Raw genomic sequence first — 24,917 nt, 5'->3', positions numbered from 1 at the left:
AACAAATGATTGGTGTTAGTACCCGCAACCATGGCAGTTAGTAATGTTTGTGGAGGATTAATTCAGATGTCCTCAGTGTCTCACCTTAAAACAATGTAAATGAAAACAAAGACCAAGAGACTCGATGATCATGGCCGCTCCTTTGCCCAAACTGTTATTACAGTAAGAGCACAATTTCTTCCCGCTCACTGACCTAGATACAGAATAAGAAAATAACTGAGCCCTTGTCTGAAGTCTGACAGATGCTCTGGCAGAAATTTGTCAAATGGTAAATAAAATCATGCTTCCTTACAGACAACCAGCCAACACAAGGGCAACCACTGTGCTGAAAACTTCATGAATAAAGAATTGTTCCATTAATAAATGTAAGCAAGACTAAATGTAATTATATAATAAGGACTGACTGGATTATAAGCTCATTTGATAATTTATGTTAAGGGGGGGAAATAAAACATAAAAAAAAGGACAAACGTGTATTTCCTCCTGCGTCTCCTTGAAAGAAGACTAGCAATAAACAAAATACCACCAAATTAAAATGATTGGCTCTATTTTATTTTATTGATCAGGGTAAGGTCCTCACAACTTTTGACAGTCAAAGCTGCTGCAGACGAAACGGTCAGTTAGCTCTCCTGATGGATTTTAGTCTGAAGGAGACAAAGCAGCCTGCAATGTACAGGACAACATGCAGTCTGCAGAACAGAAGCTGAGAAAAGAAAAATGTTTTTGTCCAAGTAGTCAGAAACAATAAAGAGTTTATCAATATGCTTACTTGTTGCGCTGCTGACCAGACACCTGTGTTGAAGGCTGATTCCGGGGCAAACTAGAGGTCTGGGAAACTGATGCACTCCTAACAGAGCCAGCTGACACCTGTGAAAGGCTAGAAGATGGGTTGCGCATGTAGGTGCGGTTAGAGGTGGATACCACTTGTGAGGGCTGACTGAAGTCTTGACTTGTCGATAGCGAATTATAAGATGATGAATGGTTTGCCCAGGATGACTGTTTCCGTGGGTTTAAGCCAGAGTCTAAGTTGTCTAGGGACTCCCCTCTGTAAATGAAATGGTGGCATATTTAAAAAAAAAAAAAAAAAAAGTTTAGATTTCTAACCCTTCAAGCACTAGGCAAATATACAGCTCTAAAGGGTGTCCGCTGCTGATTTTGCTGAAGGGGTAACACAGTCAGCCAGATATTAACACTGCAGTAACCCCTTTAACTAGAACATAGTTAGAACGTTAGCCATTCAGATGTAATACATTTGCGACCCTTACAGAGTGGCTTCCCTGTTCTGTCGCATGAAGTAGGATCCCCCACTTTGATGTCAATATACCCTAATAAAGCATATAGACATTTGCCATGAAGTCTAGCTCCTCCAACAAGAATGCACTACTTTGCTTGTAAATAACCAAGAGAAAGTTTACCTTCTCATAAAGTTAGGAAGAGACGATGAGTCTTTTGTGACACTAGAGCTCCTCTGTCTGATCCAGCTGTTGTCATTATGAAGAGGGGCTTTTTTCCTCATTTCTCTGATGATTTGCTGCCTCTCCTGTTCTGCACCTCCCTCTTTCTGTGATCCAACCATTGACCAAGTAGTTTCAGAATTGTGACTGCTGCTATCTGTAACACACACAAAAAAATGTAATTTGTTCAAGAGGAACTTTACTGCAACAATTCATATTTGTATTATTGATCAACAACTAATGAGCAGGCATCAAGGTTACATCAAATTAGAAGAAAGATGCCAAGCTTAACATGCAATCGTAGTAATAACATTACACCTACCCAGTCTTAAAAACAATTGGTAAAGATAAACCCTAGACCAAGAAGTAGCATGGTTGTGGAGCAAGTGTAAAATAAAAATGCACTATAAAAAATATGCGTAAGTGTCCTTGTGTGCCAACAAATGCCTTTGCGGAAAAACGCATTTGTGAACCAAGCTAATGCAGTTTTAGGCTATGTTCTCACACAGTATATTTGCTCAGTATTTTGGTCATTATTTTTCAACCAAAATCAGAAATGGATTGAAAACGCAGAAAGGCTGTGTTCACACTGTCGAAATTAATGGGTAATAACGGCCATTTTTTTTTTTCAAACAATTGCGGTTGTTTTGAAATAACAGCAATTATTTGCCAATAAATGATGGCAATCCACTAAATTTCAACAGTGTGTGAACATAGCCTTTCTGTGTTGTCAACCCACTCCTGGTTTGGCTGAAAAATACTTAACAAAATACTGATCAAATATACTGTGTGGGAATATAGCCAGACAGATCACATCTGAAAATACCATAAAGGTGAATTTAACAATTTATTAGTCCCAGAACATTAGACAGTAGATCTAGCTCATTCTCCAGAAAAAGTTTGGCTACCTTTGTATTACAGGCATCATATTGTGGAAAACAGATACCCAGTTACATGCACCAGACAACATGCCGGCATGTTATTGGTAAATTCTGTGTCACATTCATTAACAGACTTTGCATCATCAGGCCACCAACCACCAACCTGAAGTCCTCTGCATCACAGAACCGCAGATTATTATATAATTCTTGCTCTCCCTAGCATTCAAATATTACTCTGATAATATAACAGTAGCATAAGCACTAGCTAACATAGAATGGTTGGTACCTTCACAGAACCTGTTTAGAAGTATCTAATAAAATTATAAAATACATATGTTGCCCCTAAAACAATATTTAATCAACAGATACAAAATGGTCATAGCAATAAATGGTGGTTCAACAACTCATTCCAAAATCACAGATCACTACTAGGTTTGTTCTCTGCATTAATACAATGAAAGCCCCCTTTCCTCAGATACTGCTTTGTACTATAGTTAGGAGGGGATGGGGATTTGCATTCACTAAACCACAAAATCCTTAACCACAAAATCCTTAGGGCCCTATTCCACCAGACGATTATCGTTCAGATTATCGTTAAATCGTTCGAATCTAAACGATAATCGTTCGGTTGAAATGCAGTTAACGATTAACAACCGAACGAGAAATCGTTGATCGCTTTATAAGACCTGGACCTATTATTATCGTTGCTCGTTCGCAAAACGTTTACAAATCGTTTGCATTGAATAAGACGTCCGTCGTTCGCAGTAGATACAAAGGCAATAGCGAAGAAATAGCGAAGAAAAAACTATCGCAAATACGATCATAAGTAACGATTATCAATCCATGGAGATGAGAAAACGTTTTCAGGGCTTTCGCAATAGCGGTCATTTGAGATAGTTAATAGTTAACGATTATGCGAACGACAATCGTCCGGTGGAATAGGGCCCTTAGTGAGGTCAGACTCTGATGTTGAACATTAAAGCTTTTGTCACCATCAGTAGTCCATGTTATCTCAAAGGTGTGAGTCCTGTGTACGTTTTTCCACGTCACCATTATTCAGCTCAATATCAACTCTATCAGCACACAGGAGACACACAGTCTGAACCTGGACATTTACACTTCCTAGTGCCAGTGCTAAATGCTGGCTTGGGCAACAATACAAGAGCAGAAAACTGAAGAACTGACATGCTGGAAAAATGGCACAGCTCCCCTGGCCACTTCCTGGTGTGATGTGTCAGGCCAGCTCAGCCAGTCAGCGCATAGCAGGGTCCCGGTCAGCCCATAGCAGGGTCCCGGTCCTTCCCCTGCTGACTGGCTGAGCGGGCCTGACACATCACAACCCAGGTTCTCGCTCAGACCAGAAAGTGGCCTGGGGACTGGAAATTGGAGCGCAGGACAGTGGATGCCTGCATTGGTGCAAGGGAGGTAGGTGCATGTTGTTCAGCCACCTCCTCACTGGCTTTTTTTCTCCTGACCTTTTTTCTCCTTTAACCCCTTCGTGCTGCAGCTAGTTTGGGCCTTAATGACCAGGCTAATTTTTCAAAATCTGACCTGTCTCACTTTATGCTCTTATAGCTCAGTGATGCTTTAACGTATGCTAGCGATTCTGAGATTGTTTTTTCGTCACATATGGCACTTTATGTTAGTGGCAAAATTTGGTCACTATTTTGTGTGTTTTTTGTGAAAAACATCAAAATATCATGAAAAATTGAAAAAATTTGCATTTTATGAACTTTGAAATTCTCTGCTTCTAAAAAAAGAAAGTCGTAGCACATAAATTAGTTACTAAGTCACATTACCAATATGTCTTCTTTATTCTGGCATAATTTGGTAAACATATTTTACTTTTTTAGGGTGTTATGGGGCTTAGAAATGTATCAGCAAATTATCACATTTTCGTGAAACTGATTTTTTTAGGGACCAGTTCTTTTTTTAAATGGATTTAGAAGTCTGGTATCCTGAAAACCCCCATAAGTGACCCCATTTTGGAAACTACACACCTTAAAGAATTAATCTAGGGGTATAATGAGCATTTTAACCCTACAGGGGCTGGAGGAAAGTATTCACAATTAGGCAGTAAAAAAATTGAAAATTTTAATTTTCCAATAATATATACGTTTAGATTAAAGTTTCTCATTTTCAAAAGGAATATGAGACAAAAAGCACCCCAAAATTTGTAATGCAGGTTCTCTTGAGTACAACGGTACCCCATATGTGGGCGTAAACCACTGTATGGGCACACAGCAGGGCTCAGAAGGAAGGGAGCGCCAATTAGCTTTTCCAATGCAAATTTTGCTGAAGAAGTTTCTGAGCGCCAGGTGCGTTTGCAGTGCCCCTGTAGTGTCAGCAGAGAGAAAACCCCCCATAAGTCACCCCATTTTGGAAAGTACACCCCTCAAAGAATTCATCTTGGTGTGTGGTGACCATTTTGACCCCACAGGTATTACAGGAAAGTATTCAAAAGAAGACAGTAAAAATGAAAAACTCGAATTCTTCCAATAATATGTTCGTTTAGTTTGAAATTTCTCAATTTCACGAGGAACAAGAGGAAAAAAGTACCCCAAAATTTGTAACGCAGGATTCTCCTAAGTGAAAAGGTACCTCATATGTGGGCATAAACCACTGCATGGGCACACAGGAGGGCTCAGAAGGAAAGGAGCGCCAATTAGCTTTTTTAATGCAGATTTTGCTGAAGAAGTTTCCGAGCGCCAGGTGCGTTTGCAGAGCCCCTGTAGTGTCCGTAGAGTAAAATCTCCCAATAAGTCACCCCATTTTAGAAAGTGCACCCCTCAAAGAATTTATTTTGGGGTGTGGTGAGCATTTTGACCCCACAGGTGTTTGAGGAAAGTATTCAAAAGTAGACAGTAAAAATGAAAAACTCGATTTTTTCCAATAATATGTTCCTTTAGTTTGAAATTTCTCAATTTCACGAGGAACAGGAGAGAAATGTCACCCCAATATATGTAAAGCAGGTTCTCCTGAGTAGAACGGTACCCCATATGTGAGCATAAACCACTGCATGGGCACACAGCCGGGCTCAGAAGGGAAGGAGCGCCAATTAGCATTTTCAGTGCAGATTTTTCTGAAGAAGTTTCTGAGCGCCAGGTGTGTTTGCAGTGCCCCTGTAGTGTCAGCAGAATAGATTCCCCCCAAAAGTCACCCCATTTTGGAAAGTGCACCCCTCAAAGAATTCATCTTGGGGTGTGGTGACCATTTTTACCCCACAGGTATTAGAGGAAAGTATTCAAAATTGGCCAGTAAAAATGAAAAACTCAAATTTTTCCAATAATATATTGGTTTAGTTTAAAATTTCTCAATTTGACGAGGAACAGGAGAGAAAACGTACCCCAAAATCTGTAACGCAGGTTCTCCTGAGTACAACGGTACCCCATATGTGGGCATAAACCACTGTATGGGCACACAGCAGGGCTCAGAAGGGAAGGAGCGCCAATTTACAGGAGCAAATTTGCAGCTAGTAATGGTTATTAGAATAGCGCAGTTACTAAAATAGAATAAAAAAAAATGAGATTACAGGTAATGTGGGGTGGTTACGGACAACATGGGGTGGTCACGGGCAACCTGCTGTGGTTACGGCAACCTGGGGTGGTACGGGCAACGTGGGGTGGTTACGGGCAACGTGGGGTGGTTACGGGCAACGTGGGGTGGTTACGGGCAACGTGGGGTGGTTACGGGCAACGTGGGGTGGTTACGGGCAACCTGCAGTGCTTACTGACAATCTGGGGTGGTTACGGGCAACGTGGGGTGGTTACGGGCAATGTGGGGTGGTTAAACTGAAGTTCTTATAGGCAATCTGAGGTGGATACCTGTTATCTGGCATGGGCACCGCAATCTGAGGTGGATACCTGTTATCTGGCATGGGCACCGCAATCTGGAGGGGGTCATTGGCAATTTGGGGTGGTCAGAGGAGCTGTGGCGGGGGTTACGGGCGACGTGCGGGGGTTACGGGCGACGTGCGGGGGTTACGGGCGACGTGCGGGGGTTACGGGCGACGTGCGGGGGTTACGGGCGACGTGCGGTGGTTACGGGCGACGTGCGGTGGTTACGGGCGACGTGCGGTGGTCAGAGGCGACGTGCGGTGGTCAGAGGCGACGTGCGGTGGTTACGGGCAACGTGCGGTGGTTACGGGCAACGTGCGGTGGTTACGGGCAACGTGCGGTGGTTACGGGCAACGTGCGGTGGTTACGGGCAACGTGCGGTGGTTACGGGCAACGTGCGGTGGTTACGGGCAACGTGCGGTGGTTACGGGCAACGTGCGGTGGTTACGGGCAACGTGCGGTGGTTACGGGCAACGTGCGGTGGTTACGGATAATCTGGGGAGGGGTTAGGGGTAATTTGGGAGTAAACTGCAATTATTACTATAATAAAAAGTGTGTGTTTTATTTTTTTGTATGTTTGTCACTTTTTGTACTTTACATATTCATTTTCACTGTATTACTATGATTACTGTGATATTTTCTATCTCAGTAATCATAGTTCAGTCACTTGGTCTCTGTCACTTTAAATTTTCAGAGCTTGGCTGGTTGTGGAGCGCATGCGCACTTCATAACCAGCCAGGACGTCGAGGAGGAAGGAGCTCCGTGGATCCGGTGAGTATATGGGGAAGGGGGGGTGACTGGGGGACGGGGGTGACAGGGGGGGTGGGGGGCGACTTGGGGGGTGGGGGGACATCACTTTTTATCCCCTGTCACCAATCATTCATGGTGACAGGGGATAAAAAGTGCCTGGATGCACATGGCACAAGCGATCAGCGGTATATAGTATATACCGCTGATCGCTTGTACCGGGACCAAACAGGGGGGTCCCCGATGACTGCCCCATGCTCTCCGCTACCTCCGGTGGCGGAGAGCATGGGGCTTTCATTCATTTTAACTTTTACATCGCTGTGAACCGACATTAGTCGGTTCACAGCGATGGCGGCGGCCATCTTGGAAATGATGGCCGCCGGGGGAGGGGGGTTAGTTATTGGGGCACTAGGGGGGGCTGATCTGAGGTCTGGGGGACACTTATTTCATTTCCCCCCGCCGTAGATTCATGGCGGGGGGAGATGAAAGGCGGCGGCGGCACCGGTAATCTCCTTTACCGACGGTCGCCGCTATAACGTTAATAGCGGCGATCGTCGGTAAGGGGGGGCGGGACGGACCCCACACACTGCCCCAACCCCTCAGCTACCTCCGGTAGCCGGGGGGATGGGGTGGGGGCCGTCCCGGCCCCGCAGCCTTATTCTCTGCCATCGCCGTAAAAAGCTGATGGCAGCAGAATAAGGACCATTAGTGACCGCCGTAGAAAGCCGTATCGGCGGTCACTAAGGGGTTAAGGGTCAAAAACTTTAGAAAATTCTAGTGCTCACCGGGCTGGAATAGAGACTACAACATTATGCTCTATGTTTAGCTGTGTGAAACTTACTATTGCACATTCCCTTATTTCACATCCTGGAAATGGGATACTATAAACACAGAAGCACCTTCTGGGGCAAACTTCCTAGAAGGTGATAGAGTGTAATAGGAAAGTTGCATCCTTTCAATATCCCAGCCTATGGAACATAACTTGACAATTGTATGCAACCCTTTTAAAGATCTGCATTTCACAGGGATAAGCACAGAAGTCAATCCCACGTTGGCCTGGACAACATCTAATTTTCCATGATTTCCATACCTGATGGGAGTTTATTCACGGTGTTTGTCTTGTTTTGTTCACCTTCAAACACCCAGTCAGCAAAACCATATGCCGCCTTCCCATCTCCACCTATATATAATGATTCATTGGTATTTTATGCTTTTTTATATAATTACACAGTATGATAATATTAAGGTTGGATTCTTAACAATTTAGAATCTTAAATTGTATCTTATTAAAGGGGTATTACAACTTATAAGGCTGGGGCTACATGGCAATTTCTGGTCACACAACCATGAATGGTGAACGGTACCACAATGGTCCAGCTGTATACCTATCTTCTCTCCTATCCACAATTTGTTTGTGGCGGTAAAACACTGCGACCCCCGCGACCTCCCAGAAAGGACGCTGGTGTCTCACCTTGGAATCGCTCATGCACGCCAACATTCCATTCATTGCTTATGAAGATGCAAGAGGTAGCTAAGTACAGGGCTCAGCTAGCAGTAGCAACTCCATAAACAATTACATGAATGGCGATGTGCATGAGCAACTCAACTCTCCATTTTGAGGAGCCTGTTCCCATTATCACAGGGAGTCCCCACTGGTTTGACTGCCAATATTAGACACTTCTCCCCTATCCTGTAAATAAGGAATCAGTATTATTTTGAATACCCCTTTAATGTACAATTCACATATGATGTATATACATGTTTTACATTTAGTTTTATTATTATTTAGGAGTCAGGAGACTTATGCAATTAGTCTAATGGGTCGCAAAATATATGTTATGCCCAATATCTGGGAAAATTAGTTTATTGTGCAAATTTGTATTATCTACAATGTTGAATAATACCGTACTATATAAAAGCCAGAATATGAACATTTTACTATCTATAAAAAATATTTCCGAATACAAAAAAGTTGTTCAGTAAAACTATAAATTGCTACCAAGTCAACACTTACCATTTCCTTGAGCCAGAGAACCTGATGAATCAGAAGTATCTCTAAATTTACTGTAAAGAAAAATATATCAGATGAGAATGTGGTTAAATTACAAAAGCTGAAATTTTTTTTTGTTTTCTTGAATGATCGCTAATGTTCTATCAGCTCACGCTTATAGAAGTACACAGAAGGCTTCATTGTTTATTGGGCAGCCACCCAATAAAGTTTAAAGGGGTGCTCCAGCGTGGGGGCACTTTTTTGGGGGGACCGGGGAGGAGGTGGCTGAAATAAAAGACGTCCACTTACCTCCCCGGTTCCAGCGGCGGGTCCCGCATCACGGTGCTCCGGTGCCTGGTTCCCAGCCGCTTCCGGGTGTCTGGCGCCGCCCGAGACGCTACGTCTCAGGGCCGCTCAGCCACTCAGTGAAAGAGGCGGGATCCGAGCAGACTTCAAACGGATCCCGCCTCCTTCACTGAGTGGCTGAGCGTCCCTGAGACGTAGCGTTTCAGGCGGCGTCAGACACCCGGAACCTGCCGGGAACCGGGCACCGGAGCGCCGTAATGCGGGACCCGCCGCTAGAACCGGGGAGGTAAGTGGACGTCTTTTATTTCAGCCACCTCCTCCCCGGTCCCCCCAAAAAAGTGCCCCCATGATGGAGCACCCCTTTAAAAAAGCCAGTGTCTCATTGTCTCATCTTGTCCCTTACTGTATGGAAATAGAAGAACTGTTCAACTACTAGTCATGAAACATTAGAACTTCTAATTAAGATGTGACATGTTCTATTAGTGCATCTTATTCAAAACTACAGTGATCCCTCAAGATGCAATATTTTCAACATACAATGTTCCTTTCTGGACCATCGTAACTTGAGACCAGATTCAACATGCAATTCTACAGACAGTCAGGATCTGCGTAACAGTGTTAGTGAAGTACATGCTCTGTACTGCTCTTTACCTGTGCCAGGATGAGTTGTGCCTTTGGGCACCAGTTGAGGGTGGCTTTATTTTATTTTTCTTTGACCCCGTGTGATTTGTTCAAAACCCTGAAAATGCCCCAATCTTCTACATAGAAAGAAATTTAGAGTCTCTTGTAGCTCTGACTGTTATATGTAAGCACTTGCTGTATCCATATTAGTTAGCTGCTTATTTTCCTTAAAAATTATTTTTTTTTCTCATTTGGGAGGAACAATTTAGAACCAATTAACAGTTTTCCATAGAGTTTAGGTCTCGAAATACAATGGTCGTCCTGAAACCAATTAATATCGTATGTTGAGGGACCACTGTATACGAAAATCAGGAAGGACCACATTAAAAGATGGTTTCCAGTCTTCTAGTGGTATGTTCAGAAACATTCTTTAAAAGGTTACTTAAATGATGTAGTACCCACCTGCTGTATGAGGTATAATCCGGTTCATCAAGAGTCCTTGATAATCTTGAATAAGAACTGTATAAACAAGCCATAGAATATATATTTTTTATTAGTATGAACAGCTTGAAATAGCTTGATCATCATCAATAGCTTAATCATGTCCAAAAAATGTTTTAGGCAGGGTCTGAGTGTCTAGATCAGTAGAACAAGTAAAAAGCAGACGACGCTACCGCCCGCTCATCTCCCTGCACCACTAGTTAGACCACAGAGTTACATTGAAAGTCTGACTAATCTACTGCCATTTATTTTTATATAAACTTACTGAAGTCATTAACATTTTGTGATATATTTTTGGCTAATAAATATAGTAAAATAGTAAAGTAAAAACATTTAAATTACACAATTATGTTTTACTAAAAGTTAGTGAATTATACTGATTCAAATGTCTGTCAACGAAGTCACTCTCTAAATGTAGTTAATTACATAACCTTTAAGTTTAAATGCGTATTCTCGTTTTAACTAATATAGATAAACGTGTAGGATCCATAAAATTAAAAGAGGTTATCCGGGGCTTGCACATTTTTAACATGTTGCCGATGCTCCCCGCTTTGTGTAGCTGTTGCTACTTCTGAGACAAGCTCATCTCGGGAGTGACAGCCTGCTCAGCCAATCACTGGCTGTGGCATTGTCCTGCCTCAGTCAGTGATTGGATGAGCGGGTTGTCACTCCTGAGACAAGCTTGTTTTGGAAGTAACGAAGGCTACAGACAGAGGGGGACACGCATCAGGACACCAGGGAACTGTGGAGAGGCAAGCATAACATGTTGGTTACGTTTTTTTGTTTTTTTTATGGTAGCAACATGTTAAATATATGTGAGAGCAGGATAACCCCTTTGAAGTGCTTTTGCAAATACATTCATTTTAAAAATGCCTAATGCTTGAAATCAGTTTCTAGCAATTACTGGCCATACTAACCTGATGTTTGTTCTTTGGATTCGTTCATTTTGTAATTTTAGCCTTTGTTCTTCCTCCTCGTCTTCTTTTTCCCTCTGCCATTCCTTTTCTCTTAGTCTCTTTTCTTCCTCCTCTTTCTGTCTTCTTTCCTCTTCTTGCTTTCTTCTTTCTAATTCTCGCTGGAGTCTGTGACTCTCCTCCTCTGCCCGGTGTCTGCGCTCTTCTTCCTCTGCTCGATATCTGCGCTCTTCTTCCTCTGCTCGATATCTGCGCTCTTCCTCCTCAGCTCGGTACATGCGCTCTTCCTCCTCAGCTCGGCGCCTGTGCTCTTCCTCTGCCTGTCTATGCTGGGCTTCCAAATAATTCAACCTTTCTTCTTTCTTTTGTCTTTCACGATCCTCTTCCTGTCTCCTCTCATTCTCTAGAAGACTGTCATCACTGCTCAGTAAATCTTCGTATGGCTCTGTTCTTGAGTACAAAGAAGGGCTGTTTGACGTCAAGGACCTGCTGCTATGGAACTGTAGGATTGCTGGTTCCTATTGTAATTGTAAATTATGAATGAAAAATTCATACTTCAATCAGAAAGTATTAAGAGTGGCTAAATGGGCAACATACTGTAGTCAACAGATATTAAAATATGATGTTGACAAAATACAGCTCAGAATAGAGTTGGGAAAAGAATATAATAGCCATTTTCCTTTGCTCATCATCAAGCAATGTCTGACCTAATGCTTTGTAGTTACCAAATTTGGACACCTAAAAGTAGGGAAGATATAGTCCTCTTTACACAAGTGCTGCCAAAATCCAGGGAGCAGGACAAGCTGACTTATCGGCCAGGGAAACACACAAAACCAGACTATATGTACCAAGATTATGTGTGTATGTGTATGTATATGTATATATATATATATATATATATATATATATATATATATATATATATATATATATATATATATATATATATATATATAACAGATTGATGCATTGGTCAAACCTGATCAAGAGGTCTTCCCTTATCGAGTTCTTGCTGAGCTCGCTCCCACTCCTCTTTAAGTCTTTCTTGCTCCCGTTTGTATTTTTCCTGGAAATACAGGAAGTCAATTAATGAAGTTGACTATATACATTTTAGCAGATTAGAGAATGAAAGCCAATTTTTTTTGTACATTATACAGCCATGTTGCCTAAGCTGACCTTTTTCTTTGTATCGGACATATTTTTTTAAGCATGTTGCCTCATTCCTGTGTCACCTTTCACTGCAATGCTGTACAGATGACTTGCCAGCAGCCCCCTACTTATTTCACACAGAACAGGAAGTCTCAGCTTAGTTTTAAGACTAGTGGGCAAATTAAAAACACAAATGCAAAATTTGAAAATTATTTTATAAGGGTGGGTTCACACATACAGGATCCGGAGCAGATTTGATGCTGTGTTCAGTTATCTAGTTACATTGATACCAAATCTGTTGCGGATCTGCACCATCAAATCTGCTGCGGATCCTGTACGTATGAACGCACCCTGAGGCTGGGTTCACACTACGTATATTTCAGTCAGTATTGTGGTCCTCATATTGCAACCAAAACCAGGAGTAGATTTAAAACACAGAAAGGATCTGTTCACACAATGTTGAAACTGAGTGGATGGCCGCCATATAACAGTAAATAACTGCCATTATTTCAATACAACAGGCGTCGTTTTAAATTAACAGCAAATATTTGCCATTAAATGGCGGCCATCCACTCAATTTCAACATTGTGTGAACAGATCCTTTCTGTGTTTTTAATCCACTCCTTGTTTTGGTTGCAATATGAGGACCACAATACTGACTGAAATATACGTAGTGTGAACCCAGCCTAATACAGATAGCAGAATCGAACATTATATCACCAAAAATTCTTTAAAAATGTTTACTATGATCCACACCCTTCATCCTAACTTTACAACGCACGAGACACAAGTTTTTAGTGATTTTCTACTTTTGTTATTGCTTCTTAACTGTTTATAGCACATGAAAGTCACAAGACAACATTCTACCTTATTGTTGTTTGAACATCCATTTCACAATGGAACTATTGTTTTTCAGATGTAATGTACTTCCTGTATGTTTCTTCTTGTTAAATTAAATACAATATTATATAGCGGGGGGCTATTTATTTTTTGATGACACATTCCCCTTAGGAATGCTATTGTGAATGGGTGATCCTTGTGAAAATTTGACAATTGTCCTTACTCTGCACTTTGAGACTTGTATACAGCACACAATATATTGCATATGCACGAGTGCATTTCCCCCCCCCCCCCCCCATTTTTCCTTTCCTGCCTCCCTCCTTTTATTAAGTTTACACATTGGTAACTTGTTCTTGCTGTTCCTCTAATAATGTCCTAGTATTAATTTTACTAATTCCTTGTTTGTTGTGTTTTAATATTTACCTACTAAACAGCTTTTTTATATAGAAATATGAAAATTTAGGCATTATCCAGTTAGGTAAGATAGGTGTTGAATCATCTCCCCACCTGGAGACTAACAATTCATTCCATACATGTTATCACCTTGTCTCCTACCCTCAGTTTTGAGCTGCTGCTTTGCGCAGAAACATAAAAATCTTCTATGCTCTCAACCTCCTACTCCCCCCTCCCTTCTGAGATGGCTCATGTAAACATTATCCCTAGCCCACTATTGTTACTTGTGACTTTACTGTAATTGACCCTTCCAGCTATACAGAGAGAAGAGACAATGTAGAAACAGCCGACCAGGGAGTTGCTTACATCAGCTATCTTGGCAGGGAGAGGGGGGGAGGTTGTGAGCAGAGAGCATTTTTGTGTCTTAAGCAGAATGCAGCAGCTCTAAACTAAGGGAAGGAGACAGAAGTAATTGTTAGTCTACAGGGGGGGGGGGGGGGAGAGATCATTCAACATGAATTTTACCTAACCAGAGAACTTCTTTAAAGGACAAAGAGAGGGGAAAAAACATTTTGGACCTCAATAACTCAAAACTGTCTCACAGTAAACTTACCACTCTCAGCATAGCTTTTATTCCACCACAGCAGTTTACACTGGTTTACATTGGTTGCTATTTTAGACACTTAATAACCCTCCCACCCCTGGTAATGAAATCCAAGACATGGTTAGGATGCGTTCACTTGTATAAGGGCGGGGGATTTGTTTTCTTTGCCCATAACATTATAATAAAGCCATCTGATTGAGTATATCTATGCATGTTATTCCTATCCACTGGGACATTCAAATCTGTAGACATATGGTCTCACTGACTAACATAGCGTGCAAGTTTTAATCAGAGACTTTTGACATCAGGGCCACCCCTCAGTGGCTTCTCCCTCCTCTGTTGACCTTGGTAGATGACTTCTAGAGAAAAGTGAACATCGAGCACATTCAGGTTCATCCAAACTCTCAGCACTTCCTTACCAGTGGCTGAAAAAGGTGGATGCAGCCTTAGAGAGTCTGGGAAAACATGGATACAGCAGCTGCATCCAACTTCTCCAGCTACTGGTGATCAAATGCAGTTTAGTTAAGGTTGGTCGGGTGTCTATAATAGATATATTTAAATTTAAATATATATATATATATATATATATATATATATCTGAAACTTGGAAAAAATAAAGATTAAAAAAACAAAAAAAAAGGGTGGGTTGGGTAGGGGGAAGTTGCATACTTTTTTAGTTTGGGCATAATAAATGTGACGACAGGTTTAACCTTTAACCATCTGTATACTAACAAATCACATTTAGCCTTTACCTGTAACATTTTTTCTTGTTCTTGATGCCATTTTTCTTGCCGCTTCCTCTCCTCTTCAGGGTCCCAAGACCACCTTGTTGAAACATTAATGGATGGAACTGGCATCTAGGATTAATAAAAAATACTCAACTAAAAGTTTCCAACATTACTATCAAAATATCAAGTTGCTGAGCACATATAAAAGAATACATAAAAGAAAAATATATATTCTATATACATTTAAAAGGGTGATCCAGAACTCATGGCTACTTATTAAGTAGAACTTGTAAACTACTGAATTAGACCTCATTCTCATTCTATGCTTAGGATCTAGATTTTTTTTTACTACTAGTCAAATACTAAAAGTAATTATTTTATTCTAATCTGTTTCTATTCTATTTCATCGCCCCTGGTAGCCAGAATCCTGCTTTACACTGACGAGGGTCAAATACTCCAAAACAGCTGTCTGTGTATGGATGCCTAGCCTTGGTACCCTTGTCATGTCGCAATACTCGCCACAGAGTTACTTTGACGCAAAAAGGGGCCACGCTGTTATTTTCCTATTTATGTTCCAATACTCGCAATGTATCAGGGTGGTTTGGTGAACTCCCCACTGGGAGGCACCCTTTGGCAACAGGCTTTCCTTCTCTGGAGGGATATCTGGCTATTCCCGTGTTTTGAGACTCATAACTGAGGCTCCACGGACCCTTTTTTGCATGTTTCTATTTTATGACTTTATTTCACTTTTTGTACATTTTTTTAAGTAAACTATTTACTTATTTTGTGGTGAAAACAGATTTCAGAAAAATACTGCCTGAACCGCAAACTCTTTTCAGAAAAAAAAAAAAAGGATAGATAAGAAAAAGGATAAACAAAGAATGTCAGTGCAGAAAGCTGTAATTATCCCTTCTAAGCATCAACTCCTTGCTGTAGATATCTCTGGCAAGTAATATGTATGGTGTTTGTTAACGTAATGGTTTTGAGTTATAAAGTTAATAATAACAAAAAAAAAGTTGCTCTATTGAGACATATAGGCAGAAATCAAATATTAGGTTTTATCATTTTTACCAAACACAGTTTACTTGTACAGACAGGCCCGCTTCTGCCATGAGGCGGAATGAGCCTTCCGCCTCAGGCGGCAGATTTTGCGGTCTGGCAGGTGGGAGGCATCATGTCCCCCCTGCTGTCATTTTTGTTAAGTATCACTTAACAAAAATGACAGCGGCCGCTCACCTGTCCCGTCGCCCGCGCTCTCCACATCCCGTCAGATCCCGCGATGTCACCCTGCAGCTGTCACGGACCTCCAGGCTGTGGTGAGTGCCCGGGGTCAGTGGGGGACGCGCTGGGGTGAGTGGGGGACGCGCTGGGGTGAGTGGGGGACGCGCTGGGGTGAGTGGGGGACGCGCTGGGGTGAGTGGGGGACGCGCTGGGGTGAGTGGGGGACGCGCTGGGGTGAGTGGGGGACGCGCTGGGGTGAGTGGGGGACGCGCTGGGGTGAGTGGGGGACGCGCTGGGGTGATCGGGTCGCGCGAGACCCGATCACCCCACTCACTCACCACAGCATGGAGGTCCGTGACAGCTGCAGGGTGACGTCGTGGGACCTGACGGGATGTGGAGAAGGCGGAGAGCACGGGCCGGCTGCGGCGTGGGACAGGTAAGCGGCTGGCTGCGGGCGGGGGAGATGCCGGCCATCACTCGGGGCGGCCGCCTAAGGTTTGCCTCAGGCGGCAGAAACCCCAGAATCAGCCCTGTGTACAGAGATTATAGTCTTCCAATACTTATCAGCCGCTGCATGCCCCCAGGAAGTGGAATTTTTACTTTCCAGTCTGACACATTGTGTTGTACATTGTTAAGGGGGCTGCCATATTGCCTGAGCTGTTTTAACAGCATTTAGTGACATGGTTTAAAGCCAGGTTCATGGAAATCGAGTACAATAAACATACTCTGTCCACAGGGAGCTGCTATTGCCTTCTGTATCTACTGATGTCACATGTTGCTACAATCACTTTAAAGATCACTTTAAAGCAGGCTCCTTTTTTCACCACAGAGACAAAAGGAAGTCTCAGCTTTAGTTCTAGCCCCATTGGTGAAAATGAAACCTGCAAGATTTCAGGATTCTTTTGTAATATAGATAGAAAAATGGAAGTTTACGTTTAACATAAAGCATTAAACAAAAAGCCATCTGCCATCTTTTTATGCCACTCTTCCTCTAAAGAAGTTACCCAGTATAAGAAAAAATAGCCCCAAGTTGTCCTTAGGTTGTGTGTGGTATTACAATTCAGCACTTCAATGGAACAGAGCAACAAACCACATCAAAACTAAAAAGGTAAAAGTTGTATTTTTTTCTGTAAGGAAGCAGCCATGTCTTTGTAAGCTTGGACAATCCCTTTAATTTAGCATAATGGGGTACACTTATGGCAACTAACACATAAGAAAAGTAAAGGAGTGGAACTTAGCAAACATAAAGAGCAAACTAGATAGACCCAGAGGTCTTTTTCTGCTGACAATCTTCTATGTTTCTAATAGCCCAGAGATATTTTGGAATATATAGCAACTTCACTGTTTTCACTGGGCTATCCTTCAACTTTTTTTCCCCCTAGTACTAGCCATGGTCTCTATATCTAATGTTCCCATGGGGGAAAAAATTGCAAATTTGTTACATGTTAGGAAAATAGGAATACTTACATCTGGTACAGAAGAATCTGTGCTTCCTGGTTGTGAAGCCGCCAAAAAAACAAGACAAGCAGGTTATAAACAAGAGATAAAACATGTGGGTTGATTACTTAAAAGGTGCAGAAAAAAATATCATCAAAGAATAAAATCCACTGTTTGCATGAACTGTCCATACATTTTTGGTTTCCTAATCATGCAATATGTAACTCCATGAAGAGAATTCTTTAACTCTCAATAACATGAAACCTTAATTGCTTAAAGCAATGCTTTTTCTACTTTGTCTTTCTTTCAGTAGCCAACAGCATTTACAAACCGATACCTGCTGAAAATGTTACCTATAGTTTAACAAAACAAGGTCTGTGTTATTAGACAGTGTGTTTTCTCCATAAAGTTCATTGTCTAGAGACATACACATAATTGTAAAATGAATATGAAGAACTGGTAGTTTCTACATTATGAATATCTCACACCCTGCTTGGATGTAGTTATAACAAAGCTATCGCATTGGATTAACACAAATGTCATGCTCTAAGTTATTACATGGCAAGGATAAGCATGTATCTTGCATAGATTAAAAACCACACTATTATTTAGCCTTTAAAGGGGTTAGCCAGTGCTACAAAAACATGACCACTTTCTTCCAGAAACAGCCCCACTCTTGTCTCCAGCTTGGGAGGGGTTTTGCTGCTCAGTTCCATTAAAGTGAATGAAGCTTAATTGCAAACATACCTGACCTGGAGAGTGGTGTTGTCTCTGAAACAAAGTGGCCATGTTTTTGTAGCACTGGATAACCCCCTTTAATGCTGTTAATCTTTAGATGCACTTATCACAAAGAATCCAGGGTCTGTACTGGATGATTGTCTGGGCCAATGTAAAGAAAGCAATTGATGGCCAATCACTTTGGTTGCTCTTGAAACCACTGATGTCAGGGCTTAATTCACATTGTTTCACGCAAAATAATGAAAAACTATCCTTCAAGGCAAAAATGCAATATAAGTTTTTATATCGCATATACAATACACATACAATTTACATTAAAAAAATATACACATTTTTCTCAATGCAACTCAAAATAAGGCACAGCAGAAAAAAAAAAAAAAAAGACAACACACACATGAAAGGCAAACATGCTGGTTAGTCGGAGTGGAGGAAGACCAACATGCACTGCACAGAAAAAGCTATGGAACCTTCTCAATGATTGTATGGGACATGGTCTACTCTTATGTGAGACATACGCATGGCATCTACAGCACATTGGTATGGCATTACTAACAGTCAGAACATGGGCGGCAGTAAAAGCACAGCAATAAAATACATTTACTAAATAAAATGTGTGGCATGTAAAAGCTATTTTTACATAGGTTTCTCTAATGCTTTAAAGGAAACACTATATATTAGTTTTGTTAGGAAAATTGAGCAGACCTTTCAAATTATTCCTCTGTACATCTGTTCATTTTGATTTTAGGAAGGGAAGGCTGTAAGTAGGACCACCCACTGGACTCTTTCTGTATAACCAAGCATAGAGATAGCTGCCAGTCACTGAGCAGAATTGCGATTGGGACTCTTAGGGCCCTATTCCACGGGCCGAGCAGGGCCCAATCAACAATGTAAACGAGCGCCGATCTGCTAGATCGGCGCTCATTTACTGGGCCTATTCCACGGCCCCGATGATCGTTAAGCGAGGGCTGCAGGGACATCTTTACCGATGTCCTTGCAGCCCTTGTTTCATACATAACCTGTCCGGGCTGCAGGTCTTCTTCCTCCCGGTCCCACACCGCAGCAGAGTGGGAGGAAGGTTCCGGACAGTGATTGACTAAACGGTCTGTCAGTTCAGACAGCCCCGCTCCGAAGCTGCTGCGCGCGGGACTCCAGGAGAAGGAGAAGACCTGCAGCCCGGAGACAGGTAATGTATGAGGCTGCTGAAATCGGTCGCCGCCGCGCACCACTATTTTACCATAGTGATGCGCTGGTGGCGAACAATGATTTTAGGTCTGAACCTAAATGAACGATCAGCCGATGGACAAAATCATCGGCTGATCGTTCTCTCTACTCCACGGAGCGATAATCGGCCGAATCGGGCCGATTATTGCTCCTATTCGGAGCTTTTATTCTCTAGTAGGAAGTGTCAAAAAGGCTTCCTCAAGCTCCTAAAATGTTGCAAGCTGGAATGTTTCTTTGCTTCCCATCCCATTGCTGGCCCTGCTTGGGGCTTAGCTTCCAGCAGACTGTCAATTAGGCAGAGATGGGAATGGGATGGGAAGTGTTCCACCCTCAGCACTACCTACTACCATGATCTGCTATATTATCTACCATGGAAAAACAGCAGTCTCTGCATACAGCCGCATTGATTCCTTATATTACACTCTAATAAAAGTAAAATATGGCTGTATGTGAGCCTAGCCTTATTTGCAGCATTGGGATGCAGGTATCCCAATGGTTAAAAAAAAGTTCTTATTTAAAATCTGCAGCATTTACAAAAGATATCAATGTGTGCTAGACCTGGGTTGACATAAGCTTTTTCTTGTAAAGTGGGTTATTCTGTAGATACCAGTAGAAACCAAAAGAAGAAACTACAACACAAAAATAACACCCATTACCACACAGGTAGACCCATGAGCTGTAAGAAAAACCAGATGATCCTAAGGAAAAAAGAAATGTGTTATGTTGCTTTTAGCGCGTGGCAATAGAAGCTTAGACCCCAACACCATGGTTAGTCCTAAAGGAACCTTCAGCAGTTGCAAAGCAGCTAGTACTTGATCACAAGTGTTACCTTGCTCAAAAAACTGTGACCTCCTTTTATAGTTTCTCAAGGATATAGGTTCATTTTCTAATTGAAAGATATAAAGTGAAAAACCATTTTTTTATAACCATTCCAGTAAATTGTAGGGAAATTAAGTTTTACTAAAGTTTTTACCCTAAAGGGGTTATACCCTAGCCTGATGAGCTTAAGACTGCTTGGGGTGTGACACATGGGACCCTGCTCAAGTCTTGTTTTGAAAGGTGAGTGGGACATGTGCACGTGGCTCCATTCACTGTATTTACAGCTGTCAAAGATACCCGAGTATTGTACTTTGCTATTTCTAGCAGCTCAATAGACAATTAAATTAGCAGTGTAATGCTAAGCTGTCCCAAAACAAGAGAATGTCCCTATTTTTGCGATCTGACAATAATTTTCTATTCTGCGCATAGTTAATATAGTTTGAATATCCAAAGGGGAAACTGTCCCACAATGCTTATGTAGCTATTTGGGGTGCCTTTTACAGCCAACATTTTTCCTTTAAACTAGATATCAGCTGTCACGAGATGTTTGTTATAGTTAACACTTGAACAACTGATCAAATAGCACTGATGGTGCAACTTTTCTTAGAACCCCCTATTATAACATCCCTCTGTTATTCTTCCTGGAAATGTAGGAACAAATTGACAAGAGGTGTTACCAGTAGAGATGAGCGAACCGGGTTCGAGTTCGAGTCTATCCGAACCCGAACTTTCGGCATTTGATTAGCGGGGGCTGCTGAGCTCAGATAAAGCTCTAAGGTTGTTTGGAAAACATGGATACAGCCAATGACTAGATCCATGATTTCCACATAGCCTTAGGGCTTTATCCAAGTTCAGCAGCCACCGCTAATCAAATGCAGAAAGTTCGGGTTCGGATCGACTCTAGCATGCTCGAGGTTCGCTCACCTCTTGTTACTAGTTCCCTTGTAAATAAGGCGTTTATCCAATCACCTGTAACAGTGTCAGACTGTGCAGGGACACCTGAATGATCAGGGAAATGCAGACACCCAGTTGTCACTTTATTCATAAATGTCCACAAGGAATAAAAATAGAAGAAACACAATGCAGAGGTCTACGTAAAGATTGCCATTTCATTGGAAGTCAGGCACTTAATCAGACAGGAGGGCAGAGTGGTGTTCTTAAGATGTCATACTGAATTGGTACTGTAGCTGTTTGAAATGTACAGGGCACAGCATTATCCATGCAAGTACAGAGATGTACTATAACTTGTGAAAGATATAGTGTGAAACTGCTACCATGTTTTAAGGCAACTGCAATATTGCAACTGCAAGTGAGAGCAGGGGTTGGCCACTTTATAGTAAAATAGGTCAGTACAAAGTATTAGTAAGTGTACTCACTGTATATACTGACAGAAGCTCCCTGTGTACCACATAGAGCTACAATCAGACTCCCCTTCTCCAGGCTGGGCTGCCCTGCTCTGTTTTGTTTCAGTCCATAAAATGGCTGACATGGAGGAGCATGTGACCAGGTCCTGCCCCCTGTGTCCTCCATAGAGATATACAGGCTCAGTGGTGGACACTGGGGGGGCGGGGCCTGGTCACATGCTCCTCCATGTAAGCAATCTTTTGGACCAAAACGCCACAGAGCAGGGTAGCCCAGCCTCGAGAAGGGGAGTATGATATTAGCTCTATGAGGTACACAGGGAGCTGCTGTCAGTATATACAGTGACTACACTTACTAATACTGTACACTGAGCAATTATACTATAAAGTGGCCAACCCCCTTAAGATAAATGTGAGGAATACACAAGCCACAAATTCCAAATGAATACAAGGTAAAAACATCAATTTGACATTAAAGTGAATCTTTAACATGGCAATAATAAAATGGGCATTGACAATCATTCCAAATATTATTCTTCTAGATGTAGTCTATAAATAAGAGCTCCAAATTAGTATAGCAGCAATTCAGTTTCAAACATTTCAAGTTTGATCCATGTCATACTCACACTGTAATGACATGAACAATCTGAAATGTAACATGCTAAGTGAGCTATTAAAGCAAACATTGGAGAAAAGTCACTCACAACTTTAGTGAAGTAACTACAAAATGTCTTCACAGTCATTTGCACGTGCAAGAAAACAATACAATGCTGTAAGTTAGAAGCCACAGCGGTATCTTTAGTCTAACACAATGGAACATGATCTGTCTGGTGATGCTTTATACTCATGAGATATTTAAACAAGGTGGATGTATAAATTATTCTTACTTTAAAAAAAAAAAAAAACAGGTAAAGGAGTGTTTTCTTTTTTATTTTCTCTGTTTTTTTAAGCAGTGGTAGGAAATGTTCATGTTAACCTTTACAGGAAAAAGAAACTGAGGCATGGCTTGTAAACACCAACATCGCCAGAAGGTGTGGCGTGTGTGTGTGTGTGTGTTTGTGTGTGTGTGTATATATATATTATATATATGTGTGTGTGTGTGTGTGTGTGTGTGTGTGTGCATATGTGTGTGCATATATGTGTGTGTATATATGTGTGTGTATATATGTGTGTGTGTCTGTGTATATATTCTTTAGTAAGACAAAGAAAACGCAATGTGTAAATGTGTAATACATTCCACTAATTCCATAGGTTAAACAAGGACCCCCTTTTTGCAGAATGCCCAGGGAGGGGGTGAGTGAAAAAAAAATACTACTGCCTATAACCTGCTGCTCTAGTACCCGGTGTGCAGTCTCTTTTGGGGTTCAGAGATGCGATATAGGAGGCCGGCTCAGCCACTCAGTGGCAGAGGAAGGACATTGCTACAGCCGCAGGCCCACAGAGGAGACAGAAGCAACGGGCAGCAGCCAGGGAGGTAAGTGTATGTTATTTTTCACTCACACCCTGCCTGGGCATTCCAAAAAAAGTGGTCCTAGCCAGACAACCCCTTTAAATACAATAGGAAAAGGAAGCATAGGTGGAGAATTATTAAACCTTGTGTAAGGGAAAAGCAGAGCAGTGGCCTATAAAAACCAATAAGATTCTAACTTTCATTTTTCAAAGGCCTTTTTGAAAAAGAAAGAAGCAATCTGATTGAGATGATCATCTACTCCTTTAAAAATGGTCTGATGAGTCTCCTCCCTAATAATCCGGAACTTTTCATCACTAGATGGCAGTCAGGTCAGGCTGAAGTCAACAGTAATTTCATTTGAAACAAATCTGCTTGTCACAACAGCCTAGCATCTTATATCAGCCCCAACATGACCCCCGTGCCAGACACGAGACAAGCTCTCAAGATACCTATGGCTGAAGTTTCAGAAAGTGCTCTCCCACCCAACTATGGTCCCAAGGAGGGGACATCAATCCATCATTGTATATTGTACTTGGCCATACAATGAACTTGAAGGACATATGGCTGTTTAAACCAATATACTGCACCCTCTTGTCAATTCTGGATGTAAACCTCGGAAGTGACTTACTACAACCTTGCCTCGCATCCCAGGTCAGTCATTTTTTACATGAGGTAGAGAATGTCAGTGCTACAGGAAGAAAACATACTTGAATATGAAGGACTCAAAATTATACTATTACCTTTTTGCTTCGTGCTCACTTCATCTTTAATTCCATTAACTTGTTTAGTCTCTGTAACCTATAAAAGCAATACAATGGTTTATCTAGTAGTAAAACATAACACAGAAATACACGTGGCTACTACATGGTCTTTAAAGTGAGACTGTACCCACAATCTGACCCCCCAACCCCCCCGCCCCTCCCCCCCCAAAAAAAAAAAAAAAACAAAAAAAAAAAACAATTGTACCTTCAGATAGCTGCTTTTAATCCAAGATCTGTCCTGGGGTCCGTTCGGCAGGTGATGCAGTTATTGTCCTAAAAAACAACTTTTAAACTTGCAGCCTGTGCCGAAAGGGAGTATCTGTGCCCTAACTTTGCACCACCCCTCTGTCCCTCCTCCCCACCCTCTTCATCATTAGGAATGCCACTGGAACATTTTCTCCATGCTGAACATGTGCTTAACGATCCAGCCCATGTGCCGGGCTGACACAGGTGGGGAATAGGAGGCAATCTGCCTGGAGCATTCCTAATGATAAGGAGGGCGGGGAGGAGGGATAGAGAGGTTGTGCCAGCCTAATGCATACGCAACGTAAGCCCCGGCCGTTGGGCACTGGGCTGCCAGTTTTAATGTCTTTTTAAGGACAATGCCTGCATCATCTGCCGAACGGACCCCAGGACAGATTTTGGATTAAAAGCAGCTATCAGAGGGTACAAGCTCAACCATTCACTTTCTGCAGAGATGATCTGTCTCGGTCAGTAACTGGCTGAGCAGGAGTTCCTGCAGGGACAACACATCACAGGTACAAGGAACAGCACACCAAGTGAAACTTAAAAAAGAAAATCTGTTGCTAGAATACCACTTTAAAGTCATTGATACATCACTGTATACAGTCTACAGGTAACTTGTACCATTTCTATACTACAAAAGTGTGGCATAGCAATAATAAATAAGTTAAAAAAAAATAAAAAAAATATTTCTAATTAACC

General features: G+C 41.9%; 1 protein-coding gene across 10 annotated transcripts in view; it reads right to left on the bottom strand.

The window, feature by feature from the left end:
* Positions 1–24,917, bottom strand: part of LMO7 (LIM domain 7) — a 142,227-nt gene that overhangs the window by 7,883 nt on the left and 109,427 nt on the right. For 6 of the 10 annotated variants that reach the window (XM_069970625.1, XM_069970624.1, XM_069970628.1 and 3 more), the window contains 12 exons: positions 23,952–24,009; positions 20,411–20,467; positions 17,653–17,678; positions 14,989–15,093; positions 12,230–12,316; positions 11,254–11,768; positions 10,298–10,354; positions 8,933–8,982; positions 8,009–8,098; positions 1,416–1,611; positions 770–1,045; positions 85–193 (listed from right to left, as the gene is read on the bottom strand). In XM_069970625.1, coding sequence (XP_069826726.1) covers positions 85–193; positions 770–1,045; positions 1,416–1,611; positions 8,009–8,098; positions 8,933–8,982; positions 10,298–10,354; positions 11,254–11,768; positions 12,230–12,316; positions 14,989–15,093; positions 17,653–17,678; positions 20,411–20,467; positions 23,952–24,009 — 1,626 coding nt within the window. The remainder of the gene's footprint in view (positions 1–84; positions 194–769; positions 1,046–1,415; positions 1,612–8,008; positions 8,099–8,932; positions 8,983–10,297; positions 10,355–11,253; positions 11,769–12,229; positions 12,317–14,988; positions 15,094–17,652; positions 17,679–20,410; positions 20,468–23,951; positions 24,010–24,917) is intronic. The other 4 variants (XM_069970626.1, XM_069970634.1, XM_069970627.1 and 1 more) reach the window with 3 other exon arrangements.

The sequence above is a fragment of the Dendropsophus ebraccatus genome, chromosome 5, assembly GCF_027789765.1.
Source record: "Dendropsophus ebraccatus isolate aDenEbr1 chromosome 5, aDenEbr1.pat, whole genome shotgun sequence".
Taxonomy (NCBI): domain Eukaryota; kingdom Metazoa; phylum Chordata; class Amphibia; order Anura; family Hylidae; genus Dendropsophus; species Dendropsophus ebraccatus.
Note: the sequence above shows the minus strand (reverse complement) of the source record. Positions and strands in the feature narration are given on the sequence as shown.